The sequence below is a fragment of the Mobula hypostoma genome, chromosome 22 (genome assembly GCF_963921235.1).
Source record: "Mobula hypostoma chromosome 22, sMobHyp1.1, whole genome shotgun sequence".
Taxonomy (NCBI): domain Eukaryota; kingdom Metazoa; phylum Chordata; class Chondrichthyes; order Myliobatiformes; family Myliobatidae; genus Mobula; species Mobula hypostoma.
Window position 1 is genome coordinate 4,351,980 of NC_086118.1, and position 12,254 is coordinate 4,364,233.

The following is a 12,254-nucleotide window of genomic DNA, read 5'->3' on the forward strand; positions in this document are numbered from 1 at the left end:
GCATTGAGTTCATCTGATAGTGAAGTATCGCTGCCATTCTTGCTATTGGGTTTCGCTTTGTAGGAAGTAATGTCTTGCAGACCCTCCCAGAGTTGCCGTGCATCCGATGTCACCTCCAACCTCATTCGAAATGGTCTCTTCACCCTTAAAATAGCCCTCCGCAAATCATACCTGGTTTTCTGGTACAGGCCTGGGTCGCCAGACTTGAATGCCACAGATCTGGCCTTCAGCAGACGACGTACCTCCTGGTTCACCCACGGCTTTTGGTTTGGGAATGTACAGTAAGTCTTTGTAGGCACACACTCATCCACACAGGTTTTAATGAAGTCAGTAACAACTGCAGCACACTCATCCAGGTTTGAAGATGAATCCCTGAATACAGTCCAGTCCACAAATTCAAAGCAGTCCTGTAGGTGCTCCTGTGCTTCCCTTGTCCAAACCTTCTCGGTCCTCACTACTGGTGCTCCAGACTTCAGTCTCTGTCTATACTCAGGGAGTAGAAGTACAGCCAGGTGATCAGACTTCCCGAAGTGAGGGCGAGGAATAGCTCGGAAGGCATTCTTGATGGTGGTGTAGCCATGGTCCAGTGTGTTGTTTCCTCTGGTATTGCAAGTGATCTGTTGATGGTAATTGCTTAGTGATTTTTTTCAGACTGGCCTGGCTAAAATCTCCCAAAACAATAGTGAAGGCATTAGGGTGCACTGTTTCGTGCATGTTGATCCCATTGCTCAGATCATCTGAAGCCTGGTGACACTGGCCTGAGCTGGAATGTAAACTGCTACCAGAACGACCCCAGAGAACTCCCGTGGTAGATAAAAAGGACGGCACTTTACTGCGAGATATTCCAGGTCTGGTGAGCAGAATTGGGACAGCACTGATATATTTGTGCACCAAGAAGAGTTGATCATGAGGCATACTCCTCCACCTCTGCTTTTGCGAGACTCTATAGATCTATCCTGACAATGTATAGTAAACCCGTTGATCTGAATCGCTGCATCCGGTACGGAAGGGGTTAACCAGGATTCTGTGAAACAAAGGACACTCGCGGTCCTAATGTCCCCTCTGATTCCTAGCTCTAAGATAATTGATTATATTCACCAGAGACTTCACGTTCGCCAGCAAGCTAGTCGGTATAGGGATTATAAAACCCCGTTTCCTTAAACGCACTTGTAACCCCGCTCCGTGCCCACACTTCCTCCGAGGTGTCCTACGTGGGCACTTCCAACCACAATCAGTGTTGTTTCCATCAGTTTTAAGCAGCGATAGTTCATTTAAATGCATTAAGACACCTTTGTTGACTGTACTGATCATGGTCATGTTGTGACGGCAGGGGTATTGTAGCAGAATCTTCCAAATCTTGGCAGGCCGATTAGGGTGATTAACCAAAATATGTTCAGGTTTACCCCTCTTATCCATGATTAAAGTCTTTTCTCTTTGTTCCAAAATGTGGAACAAGTCATCGTAAGGGGGCCTAAGAGGATGTTGGTGTGTGTCACGGTGGATGAGAACAAACGAGGCAGAGTGCAGGTCAACAGGAACCCAAGAGCGCTGTATGCCATGATGGGAGGTGAAAAAGAATTGAATTTACTGAGGAGGGTGGAACGCTGATGAGAGGCTGACCAGTCAAGAATAAAATCAATTGGCACTCCTAATGGCTGTCTGTGTACCAATTCAGACAAGGACGACTGCAGGTCCTCTTTTAGAGCTGTTCTGAGCCCCAGCAGGACCCATGGGAGACGATCATGATATCACTCACCCATCATGGAAGCCCTGAGAGCAGCCTTTTCAGGGGCAGTGAAACTGTTTGCACAGGCCATTGGATGGCGGGTGGTACACTGTGGTGTGAATACCAAGTTCTGGGCTATCACAGCCCAAAGGTCTGATGTGAATTGGGGATAGCAGTCAGAGGAAATATCAGATAGGGTGCCAAACTGAGCCACCCAGGTGCTGACGAATGTCTGCAGCCATCGTCGATGCTAGAGGGACAACCTCTGGTCATCTGGTGGTACGGTCCACCATGGTAAGAAGTTGGGCGAAGCCATGGGAGGAGGGAAGAGGACCAACAAGGTCCACACTGACATGGTCAAGCCCTCGCTCCGAGACCTCAAATGGTGCCAATGGCACCTGAACATGAAGGTTAGTTTTTTCCCACTGGCACTTCACACAAGCTGCAATCCAATCATGCATGCCCTTTCTGAGGCCGTGCCAAACAAACTTTAGTGCAACCAATTTCTGTGAGGCCTTCTGTCCTAGGTGCAAGAGGCCATGTATGGAGTCGAAAGCAGTCCTCTGGTTTGCGAGTTTGTGGGTACTATGGGGCAAGGGCAAGGGCATCTGGCTGAGACATTACACAGGAGAGAAACCCCAGTTTCCCCAAACTTAATGTCAGCCATCTTCTGGCCCGTGACTGCTGTTCAGTAAGCTTGGACCTCTGGATCAGTAGCTTGGTTGGCTGTAATGCTGGCATGGTCAACCCCTATGTGTAGGACCTCAGTGGCTGGCCTTGAGAGGCAATTGGCCACAGTATTATCTTTCCCCTTGATATGTTGTCTATCAGTTGTGAACTCAGATATATAGGCCAGATTGCGTTGCAACTGTCTAAGCTGAGGGTCAGATATTTTGGCCATTGTGTGCCCGGGGGGTTTGTAGTCAACTAATGTATCCTCTGGAAGGAAACTAAAATGGCATACAGCCAAGTAGAGATGGTCAAAAGTGCTGTACTTCTTTCTGGGGGGACAGAGCTGTTGGTTGAAGAGGAGTGATTGCCACGTGCCTCCAATCAGCTGTTCATGCACAACATAGTCTGAGTGTCAGTGATAATGGCTATAGGTGCATCGAGGAGTGGGTGCACCAGTATGGTCGCATTAGAAAGAGCTTGTCTGGTATCATCAAATGCCCTGGTCATGTCCGCTGACCAGTCAAGCACGTGATTAGAGGTATTGTCTTCAAGCACATTATACGGGGGGGAGGGGAGCATAAGTTCAGCATCTCATGGAATGAGGAGGTGATAGAAATTCACCATGCCTAAAAACTCCTGTCTTTTTTGTAGTGTGGGATGGTGGGAAATTCATAATAGTGGCTACCTTTGATGAGAGGGGTTTTGCACCTTCTGTGGAGATGCGATGGCTGAAAAAGTCAATGGTTGACAACCCAAGCTGGCATTTAGCAGTGTTAATAATCTATCTGTGTTGGCTTAAGTGCTTGAAAAGTGTGTGGAGATGAGATACATTTTCAGATTTGGATGCACTGGTGACTAGTATGTTTCCAGGTAAACAAGAAGAAAGTCCACATCTTTTAATACAGAGTCCATCAGCTGTTGGAAAGTCTGTGCTGCATTTTTCAGCCCAAATGGCATATACAGAAACTCAAAGAGGCCAAATGGGGTTATCACAATTATCTTGGGAATGTCCTCTGAGCACAGAGGTACCTGATGGTAGCCCTTAACTTGATCGACTTTGGAGAAAAATTAACTTTCTGGCTAAACGTGCCGAGAAGCTTTGGATGTGTAGGACCAGGTAACAATGGGATAGTGACCTCATTAAGGCATCGGTAATTGCAACATGGGTGGCAATTACCATCGGACTTGGGGACCATGCAAAGGGAACAAACCCAAGGGCTGTTCAACTGGCGTACACTACCAAGTATTCCCATGTTGGAAAACTCTGCCTTCAGACTTGCCAGCTTTTCTGGGCCTAGTTTACACGCGCGGACATGGACTGGCAGGCTGGTTGTGGAAATATGGTGCTTGACCCCATGTTTTGTGACTGTTGTGGAGAATGTGGGTTTGGTGAGGTCTGGGAATTTGCTGAGCGGTTGAGTGAACTCAGATGTGGTTGTGCATGGACTTGACAGAGTCGTTGTGGGAACTTACTGGGGGAGCAGGGTAATGACCCAAAGCCGGCAGTTCACAAGATCGACTAACAGTCCTGGGGCACACAGCAGGGATCTAGTCATTTTAGCCAGGATGAAGTCCCATGTGCAACTTCACCCACTGAAGCAGAGCGTTACCCGTCGTGCCCTGTAAGTCTGGATCCCGCTGCCACTGACGACCTCCAGTGAGGTGTTGTCACTCTTTGCCTTCTTGTCAGGAGGCGATGTTGGCAGCACACTCACTAGAGCACCTGTGTGACACAAGAAGTGTCACCCTGAAAGGGTGTCCTTAATAAACAGTAGATGACACTGGCAGCTGGAACCCTTGGTGTTCACAGGCCTCTGATGTCCCGATCTGCTGGTACTGTCGAAGCTGCAAGGCGGTTGGCACCTCCTGGTGTTTGTACCAAAGCGAGCGTGGTAAGAGCACAGAGCTGGCACCATCTGTTTCACGTCTGCGAGTGTTCTTAAGTTGGGGCCTTGCTGACCAGGGAAAGGAGAAGGAATGAGGCACTGAATGTGGACTATCAGCCATTCTAACAAGCTCCCTATAATCCTTCGCGGCTGCCTTAGCGAGGGTTTTGCTATCTTGATCAGGTATTTGCTGCATGGAGAGTTCTTTAAAAGTAAAACAAGGATGGTGATTTTCCCGGAGAGGCTCCATGTGGGCCATTAGGTCTGGTGGCTTGGCATCACCGATACCGGGCAAGGAGAGCAACTGTTTGGTGTAGTCAGACTCCGAAAGTGCAAACGTCTGTAAAAGGTGAGTTTTCAGTGATCAGTATTTATCGTGTTCAGGCGGGTGTTCTAGTAGACTCACCACTCTGGTAGCCATGGAGCTGATAAGTGACACTACAGCATAGAAGTATTGTTGTCAGCTGTGATTTCGAGCAGTGCAAATCGTGCCTCAGCTTGTACAAACCAAGCAATGGCATTTTGCTCCCAAAACACCGGCAGTTTTAAAGCAGCTGTGTTGGCTGACATGTTCAATAACTCTGGAATCGTCCTAGAGCATTGGGGTCACCAATTTGGGTTTTCACAAATAAAAAGGCATGAAACATTTGATGTTTAAGGAAAACTGTAACAACTCATTTATTGTCCTTCAAATGCTGAACACAAAAAGCACGGTAACAGAACTTCATGTAATTATGTCATCACACATCAGATCAGCCTCTTCAGGTGAAATCCCATATCACCGAGGTCTGCACATACCAGCTGTGTGGTGAAAAAAGCACAACAGCGCCTCTTTCTTCTGAGGTGGTTGAATAAGTTTGGTATGGGTCCCTGAATCCTAAGAACCTTCTACAGGGGCACAATTGAGTGCATCCTGACTGGGTACATCACTGCCTGGTATGGGAACTGTAGTTCCCTCAATCACAGGTCTCTGCAGAGAGTGGTGCGGACAGCCCAGTGCATCTGTAGATGTGAACTTCCCATGATTCAGGACATTTACAGAGACAGGTGCGTGGAAAGATCATCGGGACCAAAGTCACCCCAATCGCAAACTGTTCCAGCTTCTACCATCCAGGAAATAGTACCGCAGCATAAAAGCCAGGACCAACAGGCTCCGGGACAGCTTCTTCCACCAGACCATCAGACTGATGAACTCGCGCTGATACGATGTATTACTATGCTGTATTGACTGTCCAGTTGTACATGCTATTTATTACAAATTTCTATAAATTGCACATTGCACATATAGATGGAGACGTAACGTAAAGATTTTTACTCATGTATGTGAAAGATGTGAGTAATAAAGTAAATTCAATTCAATTCAAAACTCAATGTGGGTAGTTATGAATTACGTACCAATTATATTACCCTACAGTATCACATGGTAGCACGATGAGGTAGGCAATTTTTACGTATAACCCATAATTATTTATTTAAATGAACAAGAATACTTAATTAAACAATATATAGAAGATAACTCAAATATTATTGAAATATTAAATACACTTTTCCTTGTTTAGCTATAAACTCCAGCTCAGTAGAAAGTGCATCTCCACTATAAACACAGTATACTTTCTAATATAACTATCATACAGACATGCACAGCATAGTAAATTTTAAATTGTTCCATTCAGTCCTAAAGATTTAATTGCTGTGGAGGATTTTTTATATTCTTGAGGGATAACATCTTCAAGGGGCTTTGCAGCTGAGACTTGTGGCTGTTAATACAATTCCCGGTTTCGGGACCTCTTCCGTAGTGGTTGTCGGAGTTGACTGTGAGACCGCTTGAGATGATGCAATTTTGCTTGCGCTCACTTTCATTCCTGACTGCAATACAATTGTGCATTTGTCTGCTATTTCCATTGATACAAAGATTTTGACTGCTCTTTTAAATGTAAGTTGTGCTTCAGTTAGGAGCTGCTTTTGAATGTTTTTTTTAAGATTTCACTAACTAAATGATCTCTTAGTGTATCATTAATCCCATTACTGAACAGACAATGCTCAGATAATCTCTTCAATTCAGCCATGCATGCTGAAATGGACACTCCTTTTCTTTTATTCCACTTATGAAACCTAAAGTGTTCTGCAACCAACAATGGTTTTGGTTCTAAATGTTCCCGCATTACTTTTACAATTGCAGGGAAGCTCATTTCTGCTGGTCTGGTTGGAGCAATTAAACTTCAAAGCAAACTATATGCCTTTAAACCCAAAATACTTAGCAAAATAAGCATTTGCTTCTTGTTGGCTATTTCATTTGCTTCAAAATACTGTTCTAATAGCTCAATAAACTTAAGCCAATTACCCACTGTGTAATCAAACTCGTCAATCTTTCCAATGTAGCCAGCCGTTTCTAGTTTCTTTTAAATGATCATCATCACCCGCTATGCACTCTTTGTGAACCTTGAATTCTTCCATTTATGGCCTTTTTAATTAACCCAAACCTCATCCACGTGTTTGGATGCATTTTTTACTCACTGATGCTCTCGCTGTTTTTCTTAATTTGAACATCGCACTGCATTTGGACAGGTTGGTAGCCATCTCGGGTTTGTTTTAAAAACACCTCATCGCCAATGTTATGTTTTGTAACTTCAAAACATTCATATAATTCGAAAGAAGACACGGGGAGTCCGAGAATATGGGCCTAGTTTGATTTTACTTTAAGTGAGGTGTGCATGTATCATACAGCAGTGTGTTGCTGTATGCGATTAATTCATTTTTATGTATAACCATACTCACTTATTTAATGAACAAGAATGCTTAATCAAACAATATGTATACAGTAAAGGCATCCGTTAGTCTTGCGAGACCATGGATATGCGCCTGGAAAGTCTTCACTCTCCAGGACGCAGGCCTGGGCAAGGTTGTATGGAAGACCAGCAATTGCCCATGCTGCAAGTCTCCCCTCTCCACAACACCAATGTTGTCTAAGGGAAGGGCATTAGGATCCATACAGCTTGGCACCAGTGTCGTCGCAGAGCAATGTGTGATTAAGTGCCTTGCTCAAGGACACAACACGTTCCCTCGGCTGGGGCTCGAACTCACGACCTTCAGGTCGCTAGTCCAATGCCTTAACCACTTGGCCACGTGCCCACAATAAATAAATAAATACATAATAAATACATACATACATACACACACACACGTACTCAAATATCAAATACACAATAGGTACATGGACCATTCAGAAATCTGATGGTGGAGGGGAGAAAGAAATTTATAAACCAGTGATTGCGGGTCTTCAGGCTCCTGTACCTCCTCCCCAGGGGTAGCAACAAGAAGAGGGCATGTCCTGGATGGTGAGGATCCTTAGTGATGTACGCTGCCTTCTTGAGGCACTGCAATTTGATGTTGTCCTAGATGATGGTGGGAGTTGTGCCATGCTGGAACTAGTTGTGTCTCCAACCTCCTGCATCCTCTTGTGATCCTGTGCATTGGAGCCTCCGTAGCCGGCTGCAATGCAAACTACTGTGTGCATTCAGTACACAGACTATCGCTATGTGTAATCAATACATGGACTATCATTGTGTGTATTCAACATTTAGACTCCCACTGTACAGTATGTATTCAGTACCTGGACCTCCACTGTATTCAGTACAAAACCCTCAAGATCTTGTACGGAGGGGCTGGTCGGAGGCTCGAAGTTTTCGGATGGACTCAGAGTTCGCTGCGGTCGGGTGCTTCCAATGGTGCTGCATCGGCAAGTTGGCGGCGCTTGGAGGTTCATGGCAGGGAGAGTTTCTCCCTTCTGCCGCCAGTGTGAGATGATGAGTCTATCGGGACTTTGAGACTTTTTTTTACCATGCCCATGGTCTGCTCTTTATCAAATTATGTTATTGCTTTGCACTATTGTAACTATATGTTATAATTATATGGTTTTGTCAGTTTTAGTTTTGGTTTGTCTTGTGTTTTCTTGTGATAATCATTCTGGAGGAACATTGCATCATTTTTTAATGCATGCATTTCTAAATGACAATAAACGAAAACTCAATGTGTGTATCTGTACGTGGCCATCACTATGTATAGTCAGCATACAGACCACTACTGTGTGTATCTAGTATGCAGACCCCCACTTTTAAGTATTTATTACAATGGTATACTGTTGGTGTGGGTTTGGTCCATGTATTGAATACTTGGTATTCTGTAGGTAGACCAATGTTTGTGTTTTGTATGGAGACCCTCAAATGTAGGTATGCAGCATCTGGACTCCACCGGGCTGAATTGTCTGAAATCCTGGGATATTTCATGTTAAGTGAGGAGTGAAAATGGAACCTGGCATCGTTAGCATTTGAGCCAGAGAGTTAAACACAAAGGATGCATTTAACTTCCAAATTAGACTACAGATGCTGGAAATTTGGAGTAACACACAAAACACTGGAGGAAGTCAGCAGGTCAGGCAGCATTTGTAGAGGAACACAGTCGATGCATTTAAGCTATTCGCAGTGATTGGATATCTGACAGCAGCCACTGTAAATGTGGCTGCCAGAGGAAGAGCCTTTTTGCAACAGCATTGTTGGAAGACTGTTGCAGGGCTTTGATCTGAAACCTCGACTGTCCCACTGCCTGACACAGGCCTCAGACACTGCCTGGCACGCTGAGATTCTCCAGCAGGTTACTTCTTATTCCAGATTCTAGTATCTGCAGTTCCTGTGCCCCTATGTACTTCAATTTATTATCAAAGTGTATATATGTCACCATTTACAACCTTGAGCTACGTTTTCTGGTGGGCATGCATAGTAAATCCATGAAACACGATAGAACCAATGAAAGACCATACCCAACAGGATGGACAAGCAACCAATGAGCAAAACACGACAAACTGTGCAAATACAAAAGGAAAAAAATATTAAGAACACGAGATGAAGAGCCCTTAAACACGAGGAATTCTGCAGATGCTGGAAATTCAAGCAACACACATCAAAGTTGCTGGTGGACAGTCGAGAAATAACCTGTTGGAGAATCTCAGCATGTCAGGCAGTGTCTGAGGCCTGTGTCAGGCAGAGGGACAGTCGAGGTTTCAGATCAAAGTTGCTGGTACACTTATCCTTGTAAGCGGAACAAGTGCCACACATGCCCTTACACTTCCTCCCTTACCACCATTCAGGGCCCCAGACAGTTCTTCCAGGTGAGGCGACACTTCACCTGTGAGTCGGCTGGGGTGATATACTGCGTCCGGTGCTCCCAATGTGGCCTTTTATATATTGACGAGACCCGACGCAGACTGGGAGACCGCTTTGCTGAACACCTACGCTCTGTCCGCCAGAGAAAGCAGGATCTCCCAGTGGCCACACATTTTAATTCCACATCCCATTCCCATTCTGACATGTCTACCCACGGCCTCCTCTACTGTAAAGATGAAGCCACACTCAGGTTGGAGGAACAACACCTTATATTCCGTCTGGGTAGCCTCCAACCTGATGGCATGAACATTGACTTCTCTAACTTCCGCTAATGCCCCACCTCCCCCTCGTACCCCATCTGTTATTTATTTTTATACACACATTCTTTCTCTCACTCTCCTTTTTCTCCCTCTGTCCCCCTCACTATACCCCTTGCCCATCCTCTGGGTCCCCCCTCCTTTGTCTTTCTTCCCGGACCTCCTGTCCCATGATCCTCTCATATCCCTTTTGCCAATCACCTGTCCAGCTCTTGGCTCCATCCCTCCCCCTCCTGTCTTCTCCTATCATTTTGGATCTCCCCCTCCCCCTCCCACTTTCAAATCTCTTACTAACTCTTCCTTCAGTTGGTCCTGACGAAGGGTCTCGGCCTGAAACGTCGACTGTTCCTCTTCCTAGAGATGCTGCCTGGCCTGATGACGTGTCCTTGAAAGTGAATCCATAGATTGTGAGAACATTTCGGTGATAGGACGAGTGAAGTTGAGTGAAGTTACCCCACTGGTTCAAGAACCTGATGTTTGAGGGGTAATAACTTCCTAAACCTGGTGGTGTGGGTCCTAAGACTCCTATAACTTCTTCCTGATGGCAGTAGCAAGAAGGGAGTACGGCCTGCATGCTGGGGGGCCTTGATGATGGATGCTGCTTTCCTGCAACAGTGCTCTGTAGGTGTGCTCAGTGGTGGGGACGGTGTTTCCATACCAGGCCATGGTGCAACCAGTCAATGTGCTCTCTACCACACATCTATAGAAATTTGTCAATGTTATAGATGCCTTGCCGAATCGGGACCCAGGACAGATTCTCTGAGATGATAACACCAAGGAATTTAAAGTTGCTGAGGCTCTTCACTGCTAATCGCCGATGAGGACTCTGGTTTTCCTCCTTCTGTGTCAATAATCAGCTCCTTGGACTTGATGGCATTGAGTAAGAAGTTGTTGTTATGGCACCACTCAGCCAGATTTTCAATCTCCCTCCTTACACGCTGATTCATCACCACCTTTGATTTGGCCAACAACAGCAGAATTAATTGGAGGTGTGCGTAGCCTCACAGTCACAAATATGAAGTGAGTAGAGCAAAGTGCTAAGCACACAACCTTGTGGTGCATCTGTGCTTACGAAGATCATGGAGGAGATGCTGCTGCCAATCCAATCTGACTGGGATCTGCAAGTGAGGAAACTGAGGATCCAATTGCACAAGGAGGTCTTGAAATTCATTGATTAGTTTTGAGGAGATGATAGTATTGAATGCCGAGCTGAGGTTGATGTTTATGATAAAATTCCTGACTGATACAAGCAAGGTTTGACTGATCTGGAGAAAGGTGTTTAACTTCCACCAACACAGATGTAGGATCTGAATAAACTATCTTCTGGGGGAAGCTGGCCATGAAATCACAGGATCGTCAGGTTCACTGATATCCTTCAGGGCAGGAAGCCTACTGACTCAATCCAGACTGGTAAGTGAGTGACCTCTGACCCACCGCAGGATGGAAGACCATCGCCTGCCTGCCCCCCCGCCCCCAAAACGCCTGGCAAGACTACCTGTCCTTAGTGCGTGTAATATTGTGCAGAAATCTGAGGCACATATAGACACCTAGCATACCTAAGACTTTTGCACAGTACTGTAGTAATTTTATGTATTGCACTGTACTGCTGCTAAAAACAATTTTCATGGTATGTGTTATCTGATTCTGATATGGGTCTCTACTGAGGACTGAGAGTGGGGAGGGGTGGAGGGAGAGGAGAATCATGGTTGGGAAAAGGAGAAGGGAGAGGGGAGGGAGCAGGAGTGACGTTCTGTAATGATCGGTAAACCAATTGTTTGGAATCAGATGACCTTGCCTTGTATCTCAGGGCTAGTGTATATCCACAGCCCCCCTTGCCTTGGCACTCCTTCTCTGCCACCTGTCGCACAACCCTCCCGTGGCACTCCACCCTTGCCACTCCCAACATCTTTTGCTCTCACCATGTTTACAAAGTCGCTGTCTGCTCCACGCTGACTGATACTGCACAGAAGTCTTAGGCACCCTAGCTCTACATATACTAAGACGTTTGCACTGTATTGTAGGTGAGTAGAGACTTGCCTATGTGCTAAGGATACAGATGAGACTATGAGGAGAATGGGAAGGAGGACTGGTCGGTGTGCACTCAGTGGTCCAGAGGGCTTGCTTCCCTGCTGCGTGTCTCCATTACAACTGGGGATGTACAAGGGCAAAATGGTGGGTTCCTCAGCTCTTGGGGAGTAGGACGGTGGGAGGCTGCGAAGAGCAGCAAGGCCTAGGCTAGGATGAGAACTTAAAAACCGAGGCTCTGGCTTAATTTGAAACAAATGGGATCAGCAGAGAGGAGTGATGGATGACTGGAGCAGCGTTGGTGTGTGTGGGACATGGACAAGTGAAACGTAGAGAGAGTGGGTGACAGGCTAGAATCAGTGTTCTCATATCTTTAAACATGCCTCAGTGTTACATTTAATACATTGTCCTGTGAAACACCTCAGTCATTTGGTTGCATGTGGGTGATCTGTAAATCCACGTTAACACAAAA

General features: G+C 45.9%; 1 protein-coding gene across 1 annotated transcript in view; it reads left to right on the forward strand.

Moving 5' to 3' along the window:
- Window positions 1–2,040: 2,040 nt before the first annotated feature.
- pkd1b (polycystic kidney disease 1b) overlaps window positions 2,041–12,254 on the forward strand; it is a 185,209-nt gene continuing 174,995 nt past the window's right edge. The window contains 2 exon segments of the mRNA XM_063030962.1: window positions 2,041–2,136; window positions 4,209–4,290. Of these exon segments, the coding sequence (XP_062887032.1) occupies window positions 2,041–2,136; window positions 4,209–4,290 (178 nt within the window).